Source organism: Trichomycterus rosablanca, chromosome 3, assembly GCF_030014385.1.
Source record: "Trichomycterus rosablanca isolate fTriRos1 chromosome 3, fTriRos1.hap1, whole genome shotgun sequence".
Classification (NCBI taxonomy): domain Eukaryota; kingdom Metazoa; phylum Chordata; class Actinopteri; order Siluriformes; family Trichomycteridae; genus Trichomycterus; species Trichomycterus rosablanca.
This window is the reverse complement of record NC_085990.1, coordinates 31,884,542-31,912,420: the sequence shown is the minus strand read 5'-3', so window position 1 is coordinate 31,912,420 and position 27,879 is coordinate 31,884,542. Positions and strand designations below refer to the sequence as shown.

At 38.7% G+C, this 27,879-nt stretch overlaps 1 protein-coding gene and 1 long non-coding RNA gene across 3 annotated transcripts in view; one reads left to right on the top strand and one right to left on the bottom strand.

The window, feature by feature from the left end:
• LOC134309822 (RNA-binding Raly-like protein) overlaps positions 1-27,879 on the top strand; it is a 299,334-nt gene that overhangs the window by 208,743 nt on the left and 62,712 nt on the right. Inside the window, exon 1 of one of the 2 annotated variants that reach the window (XM_062991167.1) lies at positions 18,758-18,854. The exons of the other annotated variant lie outside the window; for it this stretch is intronic. Within the exon in view, the coding sequence (XP_062847237.1) occupies positions 18,824-18,854 (31 nt within the window). The 5' untranslated portion in view covers positions 18,758-18,823. Of the gene's footprint in view, positions 1-18,757; positions 18,855-27,879 lie in introns of those variants that run through there. 2 annotated transcript variants of the gene reach the window in all.
• Positions 5,960-6,739, bottom strand: LOC134309823 (uncharacterized). Its single transcript, XR_010011223.1, has 2 exons — positions 6,579-6,739; positions 5,960-6,155 (listed from the first exon to the last, which is right to left on the bottom strand). It is a non-coding gene; the product is annotated as an uncharacterized LOC134309823 (long non-coding RNA).

Sequence of the window (27,879 nt, the reverse complement as noted above, 5' to 3'; positions counted from 1 at the left end):
ACACAATTTTTTTAAACCACAGTCACACAGCCCTATTCTGTACTGATGAGCTAACAGATGCCTGTAATTTGCTATTGTGACTTTGATTGATGTGAGAGAGGCAAGCAATCCTTCCAATTCAGGAAGCAAAGCCAAAATCTGGCTATAGCTTTGGCATCTTTGGGATTGGGACTCACAATATTACTACATTAGGACAAATGCCTTACTGTTGTATCATAAAAATAAAACAAAGTTAGTTTATTAATATGGTACAAGGAATCTAATTAAAAGAATTAAGAGTTAGTTATGAGGGTTCTTCAAAAAGTTTCTTTTTAAAACTATTTATTAAGACTTTCAAAACCAAATTACATTACTTTTCTACATAGTCATAGTCGTATTAACCTTTTAATGCCATCAGCAAAAAAATGTTTTTGGTTGAGTGTGTAGCCACTGATGCACCACTGCTTTCACATCATCATCACATGAAAATCTTCTTGCCCTTAAAGCTTCTTTGAGCGGTCCAAAAAGGTGAAAATCAGATGGCGCTAAATCTGGACTATAAGCTCTCTCAGTCTCTCAGACACGACCAATTACTACTCCTCCCTCCCTCACCGCTTCCAACCAAAATATAAAAGCTTTTTGAAGATGCCTCGTAGTAGTAGTAGTTAGTTAGTTTTGGGGGCTCCAATGCCAGGACCTTTAGCTCAGCTTACTACAGTTTAATGTCCTTTTAGCGTGTGTGAAATGCAACAAAAGAAGGGTATAGGCCTAAATACTTGACCCATACAGTAAGGAAGACTTCGTAGCCTGTTAGCTTTGTATGCGGTGGGGTGAATTTTGGACACTGCAAATCCAGTTTTCTAGCTGATGAGTGGTTATTTAGGATTTTTAAACATGATTCATTTTAAATGTTTTAAGATTATGAGTTTGTTAGTGTTCTCCACCACCCCTGCCAAAACTCTAATTAAGAGAATATGAATATTGATCAGATCCAGAGATTTGATCAATCTATACCAAAGTGCATTAAGGTTGTTTCAGCAATTTATAGTGACACAAGACTTTACTAAGACATGTTATGTTGGTTCATCTTTAATTATGGTGTAACTCAGTACTGCTGGACCTTTACAGAACAGAACTTTAGTGCTTTTTTTTTTCTTTGATGCTTTCTGGTGTCATGTTGGAACACATGGTAGTATCATACCATGCAGACACCTAGTCTTCATTAAAATCCTCTCGTTATTCTGCTCTGGAGCTGAAAGGTAGTCTCTTGGTAAGTGCCGAGGGCCGTTGCACATACAATGTCTGTCTGTGTTTGGCCATGTCTTGCTGGCCACCTGTGTGACAGTGTTATTAATGGGCTCCTGCTGTATTTATGCACCTCATCTCCTCAGGGAAAATGAAGCAGTCTGCATTCAGAACAGCATAAAAACTGCTGTCAACTAAAATTTTGAATCCAAATAAGATGATGGACGCTTGTTATAATCTAAGAGGTGAAGTAATACATATTAATTGCATTGTGAAATTGTGTTGTAGCTAGCACTGTTGAATGTGTATGGGCTGATACCATAATTGGCATGTACTTGAATTTGTAGAGCCACGCTGTATAGTAGCCTTTACTATGGGCTTTGAATGCCACCCAGTGGCAGATGGTGAAACAACAGCTTTTTTAGTGTTTAATTGTTCAATAAATTTTTTAACTTGTAGGTTGATATTTTGAATGATGAAAATGATCGTCTTACTATCATGCTCAGTTTAAGTATATGTAAAACAAAATGAAGCATTTAAAAATGTAGGATTTAGGCTGGACAAGATTAAGATTATTAACATTATTATTCTCTAGTGTTGTTGGTATTATCACGTAATACTGCTTTCTAAACACTTTCGTTAGTCTCTGTAACGTGTAACTAATGGAAATTAAACAATTTTAATACCAATTATGTAATGTCTGTTTAAAAAGACATTTCTGACCAGAAGCATTCATCTTAGGTGTTTTAGCCACACCCTAAGGATGTATAGAATCTCTTTCCATTTGAAAATGGCTGTTTCATGTTTCAGTATTATTTTAGCCCCTGTGCACATAACAAGGCCCATAAAGAGATGGTTTGATGTGTCTGCAGAGAAGAGAAACTCCAGTTAGTCATCTAACCTCACAAATAGTTTTTTTCTTAACTGAATAGGTATTATCTTACCACAGTATAATCTTACCACCTCTTAAATCTTGAGGAAAGGATTCCTAGAAAAGTGTAGCCACTGGGTCCATATTTTGATTAACAAGGTTTTGTTCTTAGTGACCCATGGTTTTGTCCAATAAGCTCAAGTCAGGTGTCCACATAATATTGGTCGTTTAGGAGAATACCTTTATTTGTCATATATACATATTTAGGCGTACAGTAGAACGAAATTCTTTCTTTGTGTATACCAGCTTGTTTGGGGTCAGAGTGCAGGGTCAGCCATTGTACGGCACCCCTGAAGCAGAGAGGGTTAAAGGCCTTGCTCAAGGGCCCAAAAGTGGCTGCATGGCATGGCTGGGATTCAAACTCAACCTTTCAGTTAATACCCAAAGCTTTACCCACTAGGCTACTAAGTTAATTTAGTGTAAAAGTTAAGATATTGACTTCTTTCTTTTAACTTCTTTAAATTATTGGTTTTTTTAATATTACAAAATATTGTGATGAATTGACTTTCTGTCAAGCACCTGTTGTTTTTGGGTGGTACCAGACTGTAATCCTAAACAGGTTAAAACGAATATTGAAAACATTTTATTTATTTATTTAGAATTATTTCATTTTAGCCATATTTCTGAAAAAGCGCTCCTAGTGCCAGTAAAAGCTAAATAAAGGTTTTTCCTTTTTCATTGGTCATACAAACCCTATGTCCAGAAAATTAAGAACGTTTTTGTAGATAAATAAATAAAAATGCAATACAAAAATATTTTGTAACAGCAAGCTATTCTCTTGTTCTCATATATAGAGCCCCAACACATCAAATCCCCCCTGTAATCCAGCCCACTATATATTCCATTTATTTTGGTTTTGGTTCTCTCATGACCACAACATCCTCTAGCTCAAGGGGTGAAAAATGTCTCCAGGTCATCAACATTCCAGAAAACCCTAGCCTCAGTGTCATTTCCCTGCTATGCACTCAGCAAACACAAAGCCTCTCAGCTTCATCCTTATAAGCCATAGCACTGTGCCACTGACCTGCTTTCCAGCCATATTTTCACTACCAAGCCCTAAACCAAATATCCACTGTAATAGTTCAACTACCATGTGCCTTTGATAGCAATCACACTAAAACAACTGCTTGGAGCCAAACTTTTCAATAAATCTGACTTGAGGAGTAAACATAATATGCACCTGAGAAGCAGTGGAAAAGCACAGTGCCCTGTAGTTTCTATCTCCTCAACCACAAGGCACTGTGAATATCTGGTTGTATCCTTTGGTCTTGCTAATGCTCCGGCTGTCTTCCAATCCTTTGTTAATGTCTTTGTTAATCTTTGGGACCTGCATCACAGGTTTGTCATGGTGTGTGTAAAAGACATACTAGTGCACTCCTGCAAACTGAAATAATTATTATACCACCAACTATATGACAAGGCTGAGAAGTATCAATTGTATCAAGGATCCTTCATGGAGCAGTTGGGGATTAAAGTTATGGATGGGTCACAAATGAACTGGCCAAGCCATCTCCTCAGTTACTACAGAAACAGACAACATTTGCATTTTACTAAATTTCCCAACATCTCTAGAAATAAGGTGTTCCTTATGAAAGGGGTTAAGAATCAATGTATAATTGTTATGAAAGGGGTTAAGAATCTATGATCTATGTATACTTGTAAATAATATTTTAAAGCAATTCTTTATTTAGGGATAAGTAATTATTTTCTAAACTGAAGCAATAATATTCTATTGCATCTGCATTGCTTCACTGAATCTGCCCTGCTGTTCTTATGTTCTGTATATTTGCCTCGTTCACACTATTAGTCTTTTATTTACACACATGCATACATACATACATACATACATACATACATACTTACATACACATGCATGTCCACATATTATTCAAAAGATAGACTTTTTCATACCATGCCACCTTTTGACATTCTACAGTTCTTTTAAATCTACGTAATGCAGGGGTGCCCAATACGTTGATCGCGATATACCAGTTGATCACACAGTGCACGCTGGTAGATCGGGCCTCATTCAAACAGGTCAACATGGTTGAAGTGAAATGTGGCCACTTTTTTTTATTTGCGCTTTGTTACCATAGCTACGCCTCAGCCCACCTAAAGCACAGCTAATGTAGAACGTTTTCATTCCTCAGTAGCCATTTTACGTTTCTATTCCACGTTCATACGTGGAAGAAGCTGGATGAGAAATTGTATTCCTGCAATCTGACATTCATATGAAGTCAAGGGCCTCTGCCGGACAATTTTGGAACTTGCTGGCTGAGGAAAAAATATCCAAACGTATAAAAATGTGCCACATATTTGACAGCATTTTTGGATCAACTTACTTGTGTGAATCAGCCTTTTCCCACATAAAAATAATTAACTCTTAATATCCTTCCACCCTTACTGATGAACACTTGAAAGCCTGCTTGAGATTTGGCATCAGCAGCTATTGTACAGACTACATAACACTGGCTGACACCATTCAGTGCAAATCATCAGCATAAGGTTAGTGTGATTTTCCGTCGCTTGCCCTGTAATGCTGAATATTAATATAGGCAACTGAAGTGCATTTAAAAAAGCTTCAAAGCTTTTTCGAAAATGAGGAGGCCAACCTTTTTAATAAGTAGATCCCGATGACATGTCAGCTAAAACAGTAGACCTCAAACCACAAAAGTGTGGGCACAGCTGACATATCACCATTGCTCTTTTCATATTTAGGCATATTAATCACAGGCATGGATGTAGTGTGGGATTAATACACCACTAATCACACAATGCTCTTTTAGCCTGTCACCCAGAGACCATTTCCTGTCCTGCTACTCTGCCCATTACAAGCACAGTGTCCTTACAAATAATACTTATAATGCTTACAGAGTGCAAATCTTAAAATTTCTATAATCCTCATCAGACCAGAAAAAATTCTCATTAAAGTGTTGAGCCACTACAGACTGCTACAACAACATCATAGCAGCTTTTTTCCCCCAATTTCCTTTTTTTTTTTTTTTTATTCCTCTGCAATTTTCCATGTCAGTGCAAGATGTAATCAGAGTATGAAAGCAAAAATAGTCTGTAAACCAGTGCATCTGTAGCTGCAATCTGCAAACGGTGGAGGAAAAACACCATCCAGTCTTGCCTACCATCAAACCTGGATGATTAGTCCAGGTCAGTGGCATACATGAGATTTAAACTTGGGAGTTTGAGCTCTTTAGAATAGTATGCCTGCATATTAGACCAGGGTCTTTCAAACAAGCCAAAATGGGCATCAGAGAATGATAATTATAATAATAGTAATTGAATAAATTAGTTTTACAAGGCACATAAACACAAAATGAATTTGTACATGAACACCCCCTTGTAGAGGCTTTACTTTACATATTGTAAACCACATTTTTTATTAATTAAGTACATTTCGTTTTGTGTTTTGTTCTCATGCATTGTTGTGTTGCCTGGGCCATGGTAAAAATCATGGACAAAAGTGGGTCACTTAAAGTGATGGTGGTGAAAAGTGCTCTTTAACATTGGTCCAACATCATTTATCTAGTGTATAGTAGGGCTGCAACTAACGATTATTTTAGTAGTCGACTAATCTGACTTATTTTTTTTATTTTATTTTTTATTTATTTTTTTCGATTAGTCGACTAGTCAACGATTATTTGTCATACCCTCCATCTCTGCCTTAACATAACAAAACTCTGTTATGTCATTTAAGTTCCAATATCAAATTAAAATAATGACCCATGAAACATGAATATGAAACTTAAGCTTGATAGTTGAATTAAATATATTTAAAACATTAATACACAATCACAATAAAACAATCAATTTAATAAGAAAGCTTTGGACAGCATTAGAAACTGTTATGTTTCATAAGTTATCACTCTGGAAGTCAAAAAACATTTATAACATGTGGTTGAGAAACATGTGAATGCTGTCTGTGAAGATCTCAGCCATTTGAGGGGTGCATGAACTTCTCTTCTCATCCACAATCCATTGCTTAGTGCTATTAATAGAAAGAGCAAAAGAGAAAGCTGTATTAATTATCACAAACTGAAGGCTATGTATCATAGTTTATTACAGATAGTGTACTGGCTATGCCAACTAAACCATAACAGGTTAAATATCTTAACTGAATTATCTGCTGAGCTAACTAGCTATCATTAAGTGGAGGAGGCTTATTATTTAGAATGAATGCTCTCATTAACGAGAGCAAAAATATGGAAGACGAGACAGGGTAACGTTAGGCTATGATGTTAAGTTATATAACGTTACTCATATAAATTACTGATTAACTATTGCACTTAATGCGTTAGCTAGCTAACAAACCTGAAAAATAGCGAACTCTTAGATAGTTTTCCGACAAGTACTCTAGCATTAACAAACATTAACTACATTGGTTAAAGCACAAAGCGGTGTAAAAACTTACTGGAATAACGCTGCAAGGCACTTCACCGTGTTGCTGGTGTGAAACCATAACTCTGCTTTGTAGTGTCTGCATCCAGCTCGTTTCTTTGGGTTATTTTGGCTGAAATACTTTAGAAAGTTTCAGTCTCTTTATCTTTACCTCTCTGTCTTCATAAACTCCCCGCTGCGCCGTGGAAGCAATGCTGCGCCCCCTGCAGTCCCTTTAGTGCATTGCAATACTAACGACGCGTCGACAATGAAGTTCCACGTCGACAAATTTTTGTAGTCGACGTTATCGATTACGTCGACTAATCGTTGCAGCCCTAGTGTATAGTATCAAATGAGTTGGGATTTGTTGAGTGCAAATGCCACAAAGCATACATCTAAAAATATTTTAAAAGGTATAACATTAATCAATGAGTACTCATGCCCCCTGTATAGGAGCATTGCCTTCTCCCTATAGAAGAGATTATTATATTGCAGGGAGGCACTGTTGCCTCACAGCAAGAAGGTCCTGGGTTCAATCCCCTCTGTGTGGAGTTTGCATGTTCTCCCCGTGTCTGTGTGGGTTTCCTTTGGGTGCTTTGGTTTCCTCCCACAGTCTAAGACATGCAAGTGAGGTGAATTGGAGATACAAAAATTGTCCAGGACTGGGTTCGATATAACCTTGTGAACTGATGAACCTTGTGTAATGAGTAACTACCATACCTGTCATGAATATAACCAAAGGAACAACCCCAAACCATGCCAGAACCACACTCCCAGTTTCCCATATTACAGTGAGATCAAGCATTCAGGTCTGTACTGTTCTTTTGGTATATGACGTACATAAACTTTCCCACTTCGTGACAATACGAAGAAGGACATATCTCGTTTGTTTTATGTAGACCAGTGTCAACAGTTTTTGGGACACAACAATCTTAAATCTGCATTTGTTGTTGTAATTTAGGTTTTAAACACTACAAGCCCACAATTAAATCCTTCTTTATAAAGTTTTTGGACTGTTCTTGTTTTTTGTCTAATCACATTCTGACATTTTCAGTCCCTTAAAGACCACCCTGCATGTTTTGCCTTTATGTGATCACCCCTCTGTATGTCATGATGCCATAATTTAAATCCCCTAATCCACTTCTGAACTGCCAGTTATTGCATTTATTATTATTATTATTATTTCTATTTTAAAAAAAGATTATGATTAATCCTATCTTTGCTGCTTTTCTTTAGAAGCAGATGGGAGGTTGTAAGTTCCAGTGCCAGTATGTACCATCGATCATGCAAGCTATATTAATCATGATCTCATGGATATCATTGTGCCCGCACTAGATGATAATAGTTTCTTCATTATCAGCTATATTATTTGATGAAAAGCATGTCTGGTGGGGGTAAAAGGCTAAAATCAGTGGAGTGTGAGAAAAGGATGACTGGAGACAATTTTCTTTTTCAACAGACGAGTAGAGAAAATGAAATGTCTTTGCCTTTAATAAATAGGATTTCATGGCTTATGCCTTTGCCATTTTGAAGATCCATTACTTCTTGGACCCATGCAGTGTTTGTTTTGGGCTTTACAGGGCTTAATCAGTATTACTGCTGTGCGTGTGGATGGAGATCTATATGGAGTCTGCACTAAATTAAAATAGTCAGATTTTAATGACTATTTAAATAGCTTTCTGTGAAAATGTGAATAGATTTATTATGTTTTTCATTGCACTCATCTTTCCTGGACTTTGTGAAAATGTGTGTGTGCAACAATGAGGGAAATTAGGAGACTTTATGGATGCATTTCAATCCATTTTCAGTTATTTTTATGCCATCAAGACAGTTTGAACACATGTAAGCAGTTTGGAACTTAGTAGGACAGATGATTTCAATGTGCTATATGCTTCAACTGTCCTGTTTGTTGAGCTTGTGACATCTAAATCTGCAGGGCTGAGCTGCTGTTTCCTTTAGATGTTTCCACTTCGAAGAAACAGCTCACAGGTGACCAAGGCATCAATCAGATGAACATGATGGCATCCTAAGACAGTGTCATATTGAAAGTCACTGCACTTTCAGGATAAACCACTTATCTTAACCCTATTGAATAATTAAAGAAGGAATTTTTGTCTTTTTGTCCAACATCAGTACCTGGTCATACAGAATGACAGAAATTTCCAGAGACACACTCTAAAATCTTGTAAGAGACTTTCTTATAAGAGTAAAAGCTGACATAGCCGCTAGGGGGGAACTATATATTAATACCTACAGTTTTGGAATGATATAAATAACAAGCTCATGGTCAAGAAACCATAAACTACTCAGATTACATAGTGTAGCTGCCTTGGTATAATTGATGCCATAATAAATAAGTAAAGATACAATAAAAAAGATACATGGCTTAATACATGGTAAATATTAATAAATATCTAAATTATGCTTTATTGGCCAAAGAACCAGACCTAAATAAACCCCTAATTGCGTTTTTATTAAACTAACGTGTTACCATTGTCATTATTAATAACAACACTAATCATTTCATACTGGTTAACTGGAGTTGCAGTTGGTCAGGTACCAACTGAAAACACTGGATGCAAAGTAATGCCTTGTCTGTGGAGTGTTTCCATTTCACACTCACACTCATTTCACACTCACAATTACTTAATCACTTACTTAGTAGTCCTGTTTGGTTAGCCCGTTTGGTGGTTTTTCTTGTGCCTGTGATTGATCTCTACATTTTGCACTGTTATTTCTGCACTTTAGATTTTTATCTTCATTTTAAAATCCTTTTATTCTTTATGTAAATCACTCTCTGGTTTTAATCTCATGTTCTATATTTTTTATCTGTAACTTTATTTGCAAAAGGCCTTTTCTAAGGTTCTAAATCTCAAAAATGTTTGCTTTTAATTTTTCCTTATGTAAAGCCCTTTAAATTGCCACTGTGTATGAAAGGTGCTATACAAATAACCTTGCCTGCTTTGGTCGTGTAGGTCTTTACATCTGAGCTGTTGTTTTTTTAAGATGTTTCCACAAAAAAGTTTAACCAGTGCAGCTCTGGCAGAGCAGAAGTAGCAAGGAACATGAATCTAAATGGATCTCAATTATATCTAAATATTGATCTACCCAGTGATGCTTCATGGTGCTTACAGTAAAATTTGCCAGACAAATTAGTAAAGGTAATGAAACATTACACCTCAAAACGTTTGGATCTGATAGATAAACTAAATATTGCATTAATACATCCAATAAAAATCAAAGTGTTGTTATTCAACAAAGAAATTTGTTTCTTTAGTTTTGCACTAAGTCCACTGTTTCTTCCAGTAACAGTGAACTACCACTATTCACCTAAAATCTCTTAAATCTGAAGTTTGTTTCACCTAAAATCCCCTAAATCTTTTGTAGCTGACATGTGGGGTCTAATGAATTTTAGCCTTGGCTGGTCTGTATGTGTAGGTTTGTTCACTAGGGGGCACTCTTGCACTTCTGATATTTTAAGGGATCACTACAGCGTTTGTAAAACAACAAATATGTGAAATGGAAATTGCATGTTTTTAATTTTAACTTAATGAATTACTATCTTAAATTACTGTTGCTTTATACAGATGTTTTACTTTATTGTTTCATTTGTTTTGTGGTTTCTGTAGACATCTATTTACATGTAGTAAGTGACTGAAATATATCATATTAAAATGTTTATCATTTTAATTATCAATCTAGACACAACAGAACAGAATTGGCCTAGATTCAGCGCGACGTCCCAATGTGGACCCCACCTGTAAATCCACGTAATGCGTGGGCTGCGCCACATGGTGGGGCTGGAGTGCCACTTATGCATTGTCGGGTTCAAAAAAACTGGGTTGTCGTAGACAATCAGAGCAGCCGGTCATATTGTGACAGTAGTCAGTCTTGTGCTATCCTAGTTCTATCCACTTTCATTGTTACAGGCTTTGAATGTTTTTGTGTCTTTATTTAATACATATCCATTATTTTGGTCACCTTGTTTACTCGTGATTGTCTACTTTTTAGCCACAGTATTGTTATACCTTGGTCGAGCATTCGTGCAAAGCACAACTCAATTACAAGGTTGTAATTTAATTTAATTAATACTGTATTCCTTTAGCTCACTGACTGTTGTCTCTACAGTAACTAATGGCCATTGCTGTGACTATTAAAATGATCTCAAGTAGTGCTGATAGGAATTGTAGTTCTAGTAGTTGTGGTGGAAAAACCCTTAATAAAATACCTCAAAGACTGGATTGTGAGTATTAAAATTTTATTCTTGTCTGCAGAGATGGATCACACCAACCAAGTCTCACACAGAGGCTCCGAGGATGCGATAATGACAATTATAACAAACATCTTTTTATACTTGTTGTGACCTTGTAGGACAGTGGAAGATTCCACAGTTAAAAGAGATTTCTTAGCTAGAGCTTAGGAACTGGTCTAAACAGCTAGAACTGGGTTTTGGAGGTAATACAAAGCAATTTACGCACTTTTTTATCACGTACACCATGTACACATTCTATTATAGCAGTATTATTGGAATATGACTACTGGCAAAAATGCCGTAAGCATATCTACATTTTCTACATATCTACACTTTCTAAGTAATTGATAATGTTGTATATTAACATTTTTCTGTAACATGGTATCATTGGTCTATATTGTATACTAAAGCAATAAGCCACGAGAGGCCGTACGTTACTGTGATTTTAGCACGGGGATGACGTTTTGGCACGACGCGAAGCGGAGTAGGAAGGAGAGCGTCGGGGCTGCGAGTGAGCTGCCCTTGGCAGTTCACTCAGTGGATTAGGACAGACACTCATTCATACACACAGACATTCATACAACAGACAAACATAAAGGCTGCCTATCCAGCCCTCACCGTAGCCACCCCAGCCCCAACACTGGGCTACACGGCCACGGTAAGTACGGACAGCATGGCCGCAAGGGCTTCTGGGTAAAGCCCGTGGCGGCCCCCTAGCGGTGACGCTACATTATATTTGATGTGGTTAACTACAAACCTAATTTCAAAAAAGTTGGAACAGTATGTGAAATGCAAATAAAAATAATAAAAATAAAAAGCAGTATTTTATCTTCTACCAGCATTTCAGTAAAACAGCAAAAAGTATTGGGACACCACTTCTAATTGCTGAATGTATGTGTTTCAGCCACAACAATTGCTAAAAGATAAATAATTCGATTAAATAAAGTAAATTATATGCTTTAAGCTGTGCAGCAACAGTTTAGGGCCTTCCCTTACAGTATGAATCTTAGGTTCATACTGTCTGCAATGAAATGAAGTGAATGTAAGAAACACTATGTTGCCATCAGTAGTACCAAACCACACATTTAATTAATCTACTGTCATCCAATTTACCACTACCAAAGTGTAGAATCATTTATTTATTTTGAGCATACCACTCCATTCTGTGAGGACAGCATTACATGGAAACACTGAGTGCAAAGCAGAAATATGCCCTGGAAATGATGAGAATCAATCAAAGGGCAACAAACACTCACAGATTATTTATCATCATAAAGTTTTGTATGTACACAATTTTAAAGAAAACATTTACTGCCATTTATCACTAGCAGCGGTACAATTATTGTTTTTTTTTTGTTTGTTTGTTTGTTTGTTTTTTTGGATGATGCTGACATTTTTAAGGCATGATAAGATACATTTAGCATTAAGTGGTTATCAAAGCAATGTAGAAATACAGTTTTAATTGATGTTTGATTATAAAATAGATATCTTAATTCTTATCTTAAATACAGTATTATTAAATATTAAAATACACAATTACAATATACAATATAACCACATTTTTGTAAGGTTAATACCATAGCAATATTACTATTTTAGATGATGACATACAGATATACATTGGTGTGAGAGTTATCTGACAAATGTTTTGGAAAAAATCTCTTATAGTGTCTGGTGAAAAACAACTACAGTATTTTACAAGTCAGTCATAGTAGTGATGCTATGAGGTAGTGAGGGTGCTTGGACCTGGACAACATGACATTACTGAGGAAATCTGAAGCATGATTGGTTTATGCAGCAGGACAACAATCCAAAATACAAATAATATTGACTATGTTGTGTTTAACTATAGTTAATCCTGTACTGTGTCGTTTTCATTTGATTTCAGTTTCATCAAGCATTTTATACTGGACAGGGTTGCTGCAGATCTGGTTCCACTGGGAAACACTGGGCACAAGGCACGAGTACTCTGAATAGGGCACCAACTTATTAAAGGGCTTTTAATAATAATAATAATAAGTATGGTGGAAAACCCCTTAATAAAATACCTCAAAGACTGCATTGTGAGTATAAAAGTTGTTGTCGGTGACCTTGTAGGACAGTAGAAGATTCCAGTTAACACAGGAACTGATCTAAATCAGCTCGAACTGGGCTTTGGAGGTCATACAATGCAATTGATGCACTTCTTATCACATACACCATGTACACATCCTACATTATATTGTAGTAGTATTCTTGGAATATGACTACCGGCCCTAAGCATATCTACATTTTCTAAGTACCGTAGTCATTGATTATGTATCAATACTTCTAGTGTAAATTAACAATTTTCTCTTACACAAGTCTACATGCATTGTATCTTACAAAGTGGAACAAGCTATAAAATCAAGATAGCTTGTTATTTTTAGATTAAGTAGATCTAAAGATTATTGCATGTACTATACTTCAATTATTTTCCAGTTTGAGAAAATAAAGGCTGTGTTGTAGTTCTGAGACAATGTTGACACTAACCAGAGCATGGCTTTTTTCGGAAACCTGTTTTTCACTGCCAAATTACTGACTCAAGAAAAATGGTACATGATGCAGGACAAAACAAAAATACTCTGGAATTATGTTTTGTATGAACTGTATCAAATCATTCTAGTAAAAATAACTCCTGGGACAAAAGTTGTACACATTCATGTCATGTTGAGCTCAAGCTGAGACGGTGTAATTTTAAATGAATGGCTATGCACCCACGGTGCCACTGAAAATACTATTTTAGCTTTCACAGTTATTACTGGTCAAAGAAAAGTTGTCCAAGCCCACACATTTCAAAAGTGCAAAAAATAGTAGAGTGCAACCACATGCATCCTTCTTCCTTTGTCTCCTTAGCAACACAATCTCCCACTGAAAGCAAGAAGAGGTAATTTATCTTTATCTGCCTATCTTTAGTTTTCAACTGTAGTTGTTTGCACAGTCTGACAGCTGATAGCAGACTCTCGGATCAGACTGTGATCTTGGCAATTTATCTGTTATAAAAACTTAGATTTAAAACATATTTTGATGTTCATTTTGAAGGCATATTGGATTGACATGTTTCCAAATGAACTGCATGAATCATTGTAGATGCACATAAAAAGAAACACTAATGAAATACTCTACATGAATTTGTGAGGTCAGGCTCATTTATTTTTGTATTCACGTTTAAATGTTAGTTCAGAATGCTATCCATGCTTCACGGCTGATCATTTTCAGTGCAGCTTTTCAACTCTGCCCCTCAAGCAATGTTAGTAAGTGGTACCGTGTGCATTATGTGTGATAAGCTTCAGTTTTAGTAAATCAAATGCTAGTGTCATATGCAGGGTGATTATAGATAGTGGTGGTATAAAGTGAACTTGGCATTGCTCCTCATCCCCTTAGTATCTCTAGTCCTCCATTCTTGCATACACAGAATGATGCTTCATTCCTTCCACTTTTTTATACATACACAAAAATCTTGCCAGAGTAGAAGGATTTAAGCACATTATACAAAGTAATTACTCTCTCACATTCTTAACCACTTATGCCTACTTCACACTACACGATTTTTGTCCTGATTTTCGCTCGCCGACTGGTTGGCACTAGATTTGCCAGCTCTGGAGCAACTCGGCTCTCAATCTCTATGTGTGAACTACTCAACAACTCGATCTGAGCGGCTCAGAAGAGAGATATCTAGCTTGTGAAATATCTGGATCTGAGTTGCCCAACTGGCACTGAGGGCTATGTCGAACAGCCAATGAGAACGCAAGATACGATGTGAGGGGAAACTCAGGAGAAAAGTTGTAAAAAGGTGGGACGGGGCATAATATAGTTTATATCAGAATACATCGGCATACACACAAGTTTTACAGTATTTCTGACCTTATCGTTCTCTACAAAACATAACACCAACGTTGCATTGTAAAAAATATTTATTAACTCCAAGTCACTATAGAACAATCCATGCTGTTCCTTTTTTCCTACTTGTTTTCACGCTGCACATCGCTACTTGTTGACGTGCATTTTTGGACGTGGTATCATTAAACCACTCGTCACTTCTTGTATTTGTTTTCGTGACAAAACGTAGTTTGGGAGACCAGAGAAGCTCGCCTGCGATTCAAGTTGGTAATAGATCGCGTAGTGTGTAATCCCCTATCGCCGATCAGTCATGTAGTGTGAAAGCCACACCGACTTGAAAGACTCCCGATTACAAGAGATCCAGTCATGTAGTGTGAACTGTACAGCAACCTGACGACTTGGAAAGTCATGTAGTGTAAACTTGGCATTGTCCAATTAGGGTTGCGGGGGGTGCTGGAGCCTATCTTAGCTTTTCAATGGGTGCAAGGCACACAGTAACACCTTGGACGGGGCGCCAGTCCATCGCAGGGCAGACACACATACACATACAGTGTATCACGAAAGTGAGTACACCCCTCACATTTCTGCAAATATTTCATTATATCTTTTCATGGGACAACACTATAGACATGAAACTTGGATATAACTAAGAGTAGTCAGTGTACAACTTGTATAGCAGTGTAGATTTACTGTCTTCTGAAAATAACTCAACACACAGCCATTAATGTCTAAATAGCTGGCAACATAAGTGAGTACACCCCACAGTGAACATGTCCAAATTGTGCCTAAAGTGTCAATATTTTGTGTGACCACCATTATTATCACTGCCTTAACCCTCCTGGGCATGGAATTCACCAGAGCTGCACAGGTTGCTACTGGAATCCTCTTCCACTCCTCCGTGATGACATCACGGAGCTGGTGGATGTTAGACACCTTAAACTCCTCCACCTTCCACTTGAGGATGCGCCACAGGTGCTCAATTGGGTTTAGTCCATCACCTTTACCTTCAGCTTCCTCAGCAAGGCAGTTGTCATCTTGGAGGTTGTGTTTGGGGTCGTTATCCTGTTGGAAAACTGCCATGAGGCCCAGTTTTCGAAGGGAGGGGATCATGCTCTGTTTCAGAATGTCACAGTACATGTTGGAATTCATGTTTCCCTCAATGAACCGCAGCTCCCCAGTGCCAGCAACACTCATGCAGCCCAAGACCATGATGCTACCACCACCATGCTTGACTGTAGGCAAGATACAGTTGTCTTGGTACTTCTCACCAGGGCGCCGCCACACATGCTGGACACCATCTGAGCCAAACAAGTTTATCTTGGTCTCGTCAGACCACAGGGCATTCCAGTAATCCATGTTCTTGGACTGCTTGTCTTCAGCAAACTGTTTGCTGGCTTTCTTGTGCGTCAGCTTCCTTCTGAAATGACGACCATGCAGACCGAGTTGATGCAGTGTGCGGCGTATGGTCTGAGCACTGACAGGCTGACCTCCCACGTCTTCAACCTCTGCAGCAATGCTGGCAGCACTCATGTGTCTATTTTTTAAAGCCAACCTCTGGATATGACGCCGAACACGTGGACTCAACTTCTTTGGTCGACCCTGGCGAAGCCTGTTCCGAGTGGAACCTGTCCTGGAAAACCGCTGTATGACCTTGGCCACCATGCTGTAGCTCAGTTTCAGGGTGTTAGCAATCTTCTTATAGCCCAGGCCATCTTTGTGGAGAGCAACAATTCTATTTCTCACATCCTCAGAGAGTTCTTTGCCATGAGGTGCCATGTTGAATATCCAGTGGCCAGTATGAGAGAATTGTACCCAAAACACCAAATTTAACAGCCCTGCTCCCCATTTACACCTGGGACCTTGACACATGACACCAGGGAGGGACAACGACACATTTGGGCACAATTTGGACATGTTCACTGTGGGGTGTACTCACTTATGTTGCCAGCTATTTAGACATTAATGGCTGTGTGTTGAGTTATTTTCAGAAGACAGTAAATCTACACTGCTATACAAGCTGTACACTGACTACTCTAAGTTATATCCAAGTTTCATGTCTATAGTGTTGTCCCATGAAAAGATATAATGAAATATTTGCAGAAATGTGAGGGGTGTACTCACTTTCGTGATACACTGTACATACACACACACATTCACCTATAAGGCAATTCAGTGTCTTTAATTAACCTGATGCATGTTTTTAAACTGTGGGAGGAAACCCACGCAGACATGGGGAGAACATGCAAACTCTGCACAGAAAGGACCCGGAATGCCCCGCCTGGGGATCGAACCAGGACCTTTTTGCTGTGAAGCGACAGTGCTACCCACTTAGCCATCGTGACGCCCTACAGAGTAATTAAAAAAAATTTATTTTTAAGCTTGCAGATTTTTATGCAGGTCAACAACAAATATGTTTTTAATGAAAACTTTACAGCACTGCAGACCTTTGCGACCTTTGATACATTTTACATTAACTGTAGCAGATTCTTTTATCCAATGTGATGTACAATTATGCATGAATACAATTTAAGCAGTTGAGGTTAAGGGTCCAATAGTGGCAACTTCACAAGCCTGCTTAACTACACTGTGAATGCAGACTGTAAGGGATCATGGTATTGACCCTTGCTTTTCTGTGCTAGACCTTAAGGATAACTGCTTTAGACCAGGAAAACCAATCTCAGACTTATTCTGAAACATAAGCTGTGTCTGAATCATCAATATACCCCAGGAGTATAAGCTACCCAGACAGCTATAAATCTTTAATCCCAAACAAAGCTGAATATCTTACGCTGGAGAAAAGGTTCAGACTTATATTGACTTGCAGAGATTTTTTTCTACCTGCACAAACTCAGCATTAGTGAGAGAATGTCAGGTGAATTGTTTTGTTTTCATAATAAATTTTGTGCCTACATTATCTGTGAAAGGTCAAATGACAAGATGTTTTTCATGAATGCTGAGCTTCTGCAGACCATGAAATGTTTATATGACTGTGACTTTTGTTTTTGAGTACAAAGAAAATAAATTGCTGTTCATGATAGAGGTGACTAGCCGCCTGAATATATATATATAATATACTCTTTCAGTGTATGTTACATAATAATAATAATAGTGCCTAATTTTGGGTGGATCGGTGGGTAGCACTGTCTCCTCACAGCAAGAAGGTCCTGGGTTCTATCCCCAGGCAGGGTGGTCCCGGTCCTTTCTGTGTGGAGTTTGCATGTTCTCCCCGTGTCTGCGTGGGTTTCCCTGTAGGAGCTCCGGTTTTCTTCCCACAGTCCAAAAACATGCAGTCAGGTTAATTGGAGACACTGAATTGCCCTATAGGTGAATGGGTGTGTGTATGTGTGTCTGCCCTGCGATGGACCGGTGCCATCCAGGGTGTTACTGTGTGCCTTGCGCCCATTGAAAAGCTGGGATAGGCTCGAGCACTTTGGTTACATTCATGACAGGAATGGTATTTACTCATTACTCAAGGTTCACAAGGTTATACGTATCAAACACAGTCATGGACAATCTCTAATTTACCTCACTTGCATGTCTTTGGACTGTGGGAGAAAACCGGAGCTCCCGGAGGAAACCCACGCAGACACAGGGAGAACATGCACCACACTGAAAGGACCCGTACCTCCCCACCTGGGGATCGAACCCAGGACATTCTTGCTGCGAGGCGACAGTGCTACCCTGAGCCACCGTGCCGCCCTGAGATAACCGTAGCACCCAGAGGAAACCCACTCAGAAAAAGGGAGAACATGCAAACTCTAAAAGTACCTGAACCGATACACCTGGAAATGGAACCCAGGACCTTCTTGCCACCATGCTGCCTTATTTAAAATATTTCTTGTTGGTGTTCTTGCTCTGAGGTTAAACTTATCTAAGCTTGAAGTCTGCTTTTCTGAGGTCTTGCGATATAACCTTTAATTACAATACTGTTCAATAGTACATAAAGATGTACTACTTGAGCATTAACTGTGGTGTAGAAAGAAGCGGTAGGGAAAGTAGCGGAACCCCCTATCCGTGCGGAGAGAATGGTACATTCCGGAGCGGTGACGGCAGGTCAGTACTGAGTAGTGGAAGAGCGGATGTGTTAGAGGGGAGAAGATCTGTTGAAAATCTCCCTCGTTCCTGCTGAATCTGCTGCTGCTGTCATTCTGGATCCATTTATTATCACCATGTACAAAGCCAAGCGCCGTCATCAAAGATGTGAGTTATTCTACAGTCTTTATTAATGCTGTGTTTATGTTTAGCAAAAACAACTAATGTATCTTGATCTGTACTGATTATATGTGCCTGTCTGATAAACCCTCCATCAACAAAGTGAGAGTTTATTTAACTCTGTGGATCTTTAGGTTAAATGTGCTGTTTGTTTTTTGCTCAGTGTGTGCTAATGCAATCACCTACCATATTTTCCTGCTATTATAACTTTTACCTGTATAATATTATATTTTGATTACCGCTAATATTTTTGATTAACTGCTTGTAGTGACACAGATGTAATGCTTAATTAAAGCAAAAATCCATCAAGACATTTTTATCCAAAGTACCCTAAAGCACTAAAGGGGAAGTTTACAATGAACCATCTAACAGTTGAATTGTATGTGCCATCATCTAACAGTTGAATTGTATGTGCTTGGAATAATTCAGTTAATTAAGTTAAATACGATGTTAAAAGGGCATCACGGTGGCTTTGTGGGTAGCACTGTCGCCTCACAGCAAGAAGGTACTGGGTTCGATCCCCAGGTGAGGCTGTCCTTTCTGTGCGGAGTTTGCATGTTCTCCCCGTGTCCGTGTGGGTTTCCTGCGGGTGCTCCGGTTTCCTCCCACAGTCCAAAAACATGCCTCCAGGCTAACTGGAATCACTGAATTGTCCTACAGATACCTAGCCGCTAGATGCACAAACCAGTGCATTGTAGTGCCGGTCCCGAGCCCGGATAAAATAGGGAGGGTTGTGTCAGGAAGGGCATCCGGCGTAAAAATTGTGCCAAATCAATGCGGATCATGATCCGCCGAGAGCCGACCCCGCAACCGAACAGGACAAAGGCTGAGGAAGAAAAAGACGAAGTATACAATGTTAAAACTGATTTCATATTTATTTAAAAAAAATGTGCTTATGTGTCTCAATTCAGTTTATGCATTTATCTGATACAAAGGCATGCTTAATTAGTAATCAACCTCATTTGATAGTAATAAAGGTACTTACTTGTACCTTTATAAGTATGTACATTAAACAGTGACCTATATGTGTTCTTTACAGCTATAACAATAGCCACTCTTCTGAGAATTATGTCTGTGTGAATTTGAAAGAGCACTTGTATGGCTCGGCACTGATGATGGTCATCAAGAAAGGCTCAGTTGAATAGTTCAGGTTCATTCCAAAGCTGTTCAGTGGGGCTGAGGTCAGATCTCTGTGCAGACCACTGGAGTTTCAAGCTTTTCTTTATTTATTTATGAGCATTGCTTCGTACACAGGAACAGGGAAGGACATTCCCTAAACTGTTGATGCAAAGTTGGAAGCATATAATCTCCTTTGTGTAATTGATTTAATACACATGTTGGCAATTATTATGGCTGGAACACTACACCGATCAGCCATAAAATTAAAACTACCTCCTTGTTTCTACACTCACTGTCCATTTTATCAGCTCCACTTACCATATAGAAGCACTTTGTAGTTCTACAATTACTGACTGTAGTCCATCTGTTTCTCTGTATGCTTTGTTAGCCCCCTTTCACCCTGTTCTTCAATGGTCAGGACTCCCCCAGGACCACCACAGAGCAGGTATTATTTGGGTGGTGGATGATTCTCAGCACTGCAGTGACAATGACATGGTGGTGGTGTGTTAGTGTATAATGTTATGGCTGATCAATGTGTATTTAACATAGTGTATGTTACGTTAAAATTAGGAGAAAATGTGATCTGATTGACTGTGACATGATTGTTGGTGCAGGATGGGTTTAAATGCGGATATCAGGACCTGTTGATCCCTGGCTGTTCTGCAACCAGACGTGCCTTGTTGATGAGAGAGATCATAAGGGATTGGCCACCACACACTACATAAAACATACTGGTGTCTAGACTACAGCAGCAGAAGACCGCATCTGGTTCCATTTCTTTCAGCCAAAAATATGTAACTAAGGCTACAATGGGAGCAGAATTACTGAAACTGGAAAGCTGAAAATTGTTGCCGGGTCTGATCGATCTTTCTGTCATGCACATGGTTTGTTAAGAATGTGTTAAAATAGGATAGTGAATGTTTCATTCGTACAGTTTGGGTCCTGTAATACCAACCAAGCATTTTGGTTGATGCTGTCTATTTAAGTATTGTTGCTAACCATGTGCATCCATTTATGGCTGCAATTTACTCATATTATTATAAGTACTTCCAGTAAATCACCTCTTACTGGTTTCAAAAACAAAGAGTTTAGTCTACCTCATTGGCCTTTCCACTTAACAGAGCTGAATTAAGTAGAACACATTTTACGTGTAGTAGAATTGAGGATCTGAACCAGCCACTAATGTCATCATGTCAAAATCAACCAAACCACAAATTATTCTTTCCAATACCTGTACTCCCTCCTTCTGTAGCCATGCCTTTGTAATGTGTGCAGCATGTGATTTGTATTGTCTTGGAAAAATATGTTTTTTTAAAGGCAGCATATGTTGCTTTAAAATCTCAATGTACTTTTTTGCATTAATGCTGCCATCACAGAAGTGTAAATGACCTTTGCCAAGGGCACTAACACAATACTATACCATGACAGACCCTGGCTTTTCGATTTGTTGCCAATGACGGTCAGACGGCATGGTGGCTAAGTGGATAGCACTGTCGCCTCACAGCAAGAAGGTCCTGGGTTCGATCCCCAGGTGGGACGGTCAGGGTCCTTTCTGTGTGGATTTTGCATGTTCTCCCCGTGTCTGCCTGGGTTTCCTCCAGGAGCTCCGGTTTCCTCCCACAGTCCAAAGACATGCAAGTGAGGTAAATTGGAGATACTAAATTGTCCATGACTGTGTTCGATATAACCTTGTGAACTGATGAACCTTGTGTAATGAGTAACTACCGTTTCTGTCATGAATGTTACCAAAGTAAATGTATGAAACACTGTTTTTTGGGGTTGTTAGAATTATTTATAAGCAAGGGCTTTGTAAAATTGTTACCAAATGTTCTCTATGTTTTTCACTTATAATTAGTATGAGTGTTAAACAACAGTTACTATACAGAAAATGATAATATTTAAATCATATTTTATAAAAGTATTTAATCATATTAATGAATTCACTGATAATGAATTCTAATGCTTGGTGATGCATGAAAACTAATTGGAATCTGACTATTAATTGCATAAGTTGATTGTAATTATGTAAAATACTACCACTTATAGTGCTAATAATAATAATAATAATAATAAATCAGGTTAAATTGAAAATGCTTGTTTAGGCTGTATTCCTTTAATAAGTAGTGCTGGATGATGGGGCTTCGCAATGATACAATGTGAATGTTCTGTATTAGTACATTTTGTTCTCCACAGTTCCAGAGCAAATCTAAGTTATATGTAGCATCAGACTTTAAAGTCCAAATCTGTAACTTAGTACAAAGGAACAAAATATGTACGTGTGAGAGTACCACCACTGTGACCAGCACTAATACTGCGAACTGCAGAAAGCCAGACATAGGTAGAGAGAGGCACAGACAGGGAGTGCGGCGCTTATTTGAATTATTTGGAGTTTTTCATTATCTTATTTCCCACTGAGATGTGTGCTAGTTTGCTGGTTGGAAATTACATTAATATGCTGTTTGTGCAGTAATATTATTCTGATTACATGCATGTCCCTGGTACTCTGTTTTTGAAAGCTGCATTCACTGATTTCAGAGCTGTGTCCTGCTGATAGGCTTGCTTATATTAATAATGTTGTGTCTTAATACCATCTTCAAATATGCTGTTGACCTAGGTTACAAAACAATGTTTTATACACTACAAAGTGTTTTTATTTCTACTGAAATTTAGGGTTATTACACATCTAGAAATAGCTGGGTATGCACGGAGAAGCAAAATGCACCTTACAGGGACATTTTTGTATAACATGTTTTTGTATGAATAATAAATATATCCTTTAGGGTTCTTTTGGGCTCTGTTTGATTACAAAATGGGGTTTAGGGGTGTCAAAGTGTACAGCGCAATTAACGGGTTACATTTAGTAATCATTCAGTAAGTTCATCTGCTTATATAGTTACATTTATAATAAATTTAAATGTATGTATAATAAATGTAATAATGAATGTAATTTATTATTTATTCAAAGCAACCTACAATAATGCCCCCAAGTTATCCCCAACTGTATGTACGGCATAGGTGTACCTAATAAAGAGCTTAGTGAGTCTGTTTATTAATCACTTTCCATCAAAGGACTTCATAGCTGGACTCCCTGATGCATGCCACTCTTGACCGAGAAGCACAGGAAGGGGCAACTGGTATATGCCAGAAGGAATTTGGATAGGCCTACAGAGTTCTGAGGCACAGTTGTATGGAGTGATGAATCAAAACTGGAACTGTTTGGCCAAATGAATCAGCAGTTTGTCTGCCGCAAAAAGACACAGCTTATTTCCAAAAGAATATTATCCCTACTGTCAAGCATGGAATTGGCTCACTAATGATGTGGGGATGTTTTCTGCTGCAAAGACTAGCAATCTTGACCGTGTGACTGGTGTTGTGGATTGGCTGTAAATGTAAATATATAGAGGCATTTATTTTATTAAAAACATTTAACCCCAATAACACCTGGGACACACTCTGTCACCCTACCCTGTGTATGACTTACTTTTGAATTGATTGGTTTTGCTTTATTTTCAAACACTTGTCACTGCAGTGGGGTATTAGCAGGGGGGCACTGCTGGTACAGTGTTTTAAGTACCGGACTAGTAATTAAAAAGTAGGTTCAAGCCACACTACAGCCAAGTTTCCTTTGTGGTACCCACAAACAAGACCCTTAACCCTCACTTTCTAGGACTGTATTTGGTCACAATTGTAAGTCACTTTGAACAAAGTTATCTGCTAAATGGTATAAATCTAAGATGTAAATGGCTGATATGCTAAAGTACAACAGTACATTATGCAACTGTATTGACTATTTCAAGTGCAATGCTGCCACAATGTCATTATCTACTTGCATTTTGTAGGTGTGACAAGGATGTTTCTTGGCATTTGGTTGTGAAGTTAAGTGATTGGGGTGCAGTCATTATCATAAGGTTGAGCACAACTGACCACATTAAAAAAATTATGCACCTCAGGAATTCAACACAGCTCTGAAATGAATAGTTGATAAAGCAAAATACTAGTGTGTTAATGTTTAAGATTATGTACAGTACCTTTTATAGTGCTGTATTTAAGGTGCAGTCAGCAATTTTTAAATGGCAAAATAAGCTAGCTGTTTTTAACTTATTATTAGGGCTTTAAATTCACAGGAAAATGTGCTTAATTTCACAGACCTCATCTTTCAAAAATGACAGATGTAATGGAATTTTAAAGAAAAGTGCCACTTTTCATTACAGTCATTAAATAACACTCATAAATTAAATGATAGAATAAATGGAAGCCAAAATACACAGCACAGCCTACTTTAACGGTTAAATGTAAACCTAGAACATCCAGCGACAAGTGCAAGGCTCTCAAAGATGAAAATACTCGTCCGTGTTTTGAGACCCCCCTCTGTGTCCACAGAATTGGTTGGGAGTTTTCCAAACTCACTTACCCGAATAGTGCTTTAGACTTTGGCATCTTGAACATTTTGACTAATCAATTGCTAACTGAATTGGCATAGAATTTCTAGGACGCCTCATAGTGCAAATTAACCAGTACTTGAACGCTATGTGAATGAAAAGTGTTAAATCGCTAAACACCAACATTAACGTTTTAATTTCACATCATATTGCATATTACATGGGAAACGGCTCATTTCATGGTCCATGACGTGATTTTCGGGGGTCGGGAATTATAGGGCGTTACTTATTATACAGATTTTCAGTGTTTTGTGCAGTCATATCTACAATGTATGCACACTGTGAATAAGCTTTCTATATGAACGATCAAATAGATGCCTTCTTGTGCTGAGTGATTAAATGTTAGTGATCTGCATTATGTATTATACAGTGTATCACAAAAGTGAGTACACCCCTCACATTTCTGCAGATATTTAAGTATATCTTTTCATGGGACAACACTGACAAAATGACACTTTGACACAATGAAAAGTAGTCTGTGCGCAGCTTATATAACAGTGTAAATTTATTCTTCCCTCAAAATAACTCAATATACAGCCATTAATGTCTAAACCACCGGCAACAAAAGTGAGTACACCCCTTAGTGAAAGTTCCTGAAGTGTCAATATTTTGTGTGGCCACCATTATTTCCCAGAACTGCCTTAACTCTCCTGGGCATGGAGTTTACCAGAGCTTCACAGGTTGCCACTGGAATGCTTTTCCACTCCTCCATGACGACATCACGGAGCTGGCGGATATTCGAGACTTTGCGCTCCTCCACCTTCCGCTTGAGGATGCCCCAAAGATGTTCTATTGGGTTTAGGTCTGGAGACATGCTTGGCCAGTCCATCACCTTTACCCTCAGCCTCTTCAATAAAGCAGTGGTCGTCTTAGAGGTGTGTTTGGGGTCATTATCATGCTGGAACACTGCCCTGCGACCCAGTTTCCGGAGGGAGGGGCTCATGCTCTGCTTCAGTATTTCACAGTACATATTGGAGTTCATGTGTCCCTCAATGAAATGTAACTCCCCAACACCTGCTGCACTCATGCAGCCCCAGACCATGGCATTCCCACCACCATGCTTGACTGTAGGCATGACACACTTATCTTTGTACTCCTCACCTGATTGCCGCCACACATGCTTGAGACCATCTGAACCAAACAAATTAATCTTGGTCTCATCAGAACATAGGACATGGTTCCAGTAATCCATGTCCTTTGTTGACATGTCTTCAGCAAACTGTTTGCGGGCTTTCTTGTGTAGAGACTTCAAAAGAGGCTTCCTTCTGGGGTGACAGCCATGCAGACCAATTTGATGTAGTGTGCGGCGTATGGTCTGAGCACTGACAGGCTGACCCCCCACCTTTTCAATCTCTGCAGCAATGCTGACAGCACTCCTGCGCCTATCTTTCAAAGACAGCAGTTGGATGTGACGCTGAGCACGTGCACTCAGCTTCTTTGGACGACCAACGCGAGGTCTGTTCTGAGTGGACCCTGCTCTTTTAAAACGCTGGATGATCTTGGCCACTGTGCTGCAGCTCAGTTTCAGGGTGTTGGCAATCTTCTTGTAGCCTTGGCCATCTTCATGTAGCGCAACAATTCGTCTTTTAAGATCCTCAGAGAGTTCTTTGCCATGAGGTGCCATGTTGGAACTTTCAGTGACCAGTATGAGAGAGTGTGAGAGCTGTACTACTAAATTGAACACACCTGCTCCCTATGCACACCTGAGACCTAGTAACACTAACAAATCACATGACATTTTGGAGGGAAAATGACAAGCAGTGCTCAATTTGGACATTTAGGGGTGTAGTCTCTTAGGGGTGTACTCACTTTTGTTGCCGGTGGTTTAGACATTAATGGCTGTATATTGAGTTATTTTGAGGGAAGAATAAATTTACACTGTTATATAAGCTGCACACAGACTACTTTTCATTGTGTCAAAGTGTCATTTTGTCAGTGTTGTCCCATGAAAAGATATACTTAAATATCTGCAGAAATGTGAGGGGTGTACTCACTTTTGTGATACACTGTATGTATTTATTTACTGAAAATGGAGCCATTATAAAGTCAGAAGTCTTCCCTTTAATAAGATATTTTTTGACAGAGACCATCATACTACTACCACATCAGAGGCTCAATTCTCATACTGCTCTCTATCAGAAAATCCTAAGGTAGAATGTCTGCCCATCAGTTAGTTATCTAAAGCTTAACTGCAGTTGTGTTATGCAGCAGGACAATGATCTGAAGCACACAAGCAAGTCCACCTCAAATTAAGGTTATGAAGTGGCTAAGTCAAAGTTCTGACTTGAATCCCATTGAGGTGATGTGGCAAGACCCTAAAGTGTCAGTTCATGTGACTTGACGGAGGAAAAACGGATGATTACACTTCATGGTGAGCAAGCAGCAACATCATTAGTAGCTATATAATAAATATAGGTCTAATCAACATATTTTGTTCTTTTTTGTCTTGTCTTTGCCAATTTGAATACATTTTCATTATTTGTCTAGACTAATGGTTCGCCTGCCTTAACATTGCCTTAGAAGATTGCATGTACAACTATGAATACAAATGAGTTGAACACAGGCAGACTTGGCTAGGCTAAAATAAAAACTTGCACATTAATATTCCCTTAATATCCCTTTCGATTTCGAAAGCAAGGTAGCGTGCCAGGCGCTGTCATATTTGCTTTCTTGTCCCATTTACCTCTGTGGCACAGGAGAGGAGCTCTCCACGGTTCTGAATTAGTCTAGCACTCTGTGCCAGCTCTGGAGCAATTTCAGGTGCAGGATGTAGCTCTAATGAGTGCCACTGCTTTCTAAACAAGCAGCCAGAGCAAATGAGTTTCCCTGGGTTTCCTGGGTCTCGCTGGGGCTCATCAGTGGGACTTTGAGTGCATGACGCAAATATGGACGACTGACTCCAGTCAACACTCACACCACACAAACACACGTTTACTCATTGCCAAGACCAAAAAGATGTAAATCTCCAAACTGTCATCTGCATCTTGTCTTTAATGAGCAGCCCTTTTTTTTAGCAACGAGATCTTTTCTGATATTTACTTCTGCCTGCTTCATTAAGACACTATATTTACAGTGGGTCAGTGGGCAATTACGAGTGAATTGCTGTTCTGTAAAAAAAAAGTTGCTCAACTGTCTGTGGTCGCCATTTCTTGTTGTCTGATTTCTCGTTTTTATGATGCACCATACATTTTCAATAAGAAACAAAACAGTCAAGCACACACACTCTGTGTCTACGCTGCTGTAGCCTATGGAGAATGAGGCCTGGCATCATCTTTCTAAAATAACCATAGACTTGTCTGAAAAAGATGTCATGTTGATGGCAGCATATATCTACAATCTCAGGATACACCCCTATACCATGATACATGTTGGCTTTTACATTTTTGACTGATAACAATATGGATGGCCCTTTGTCTTTGGCACAGAGAACTTGATGTCTGTTATTTTCTAAAAAT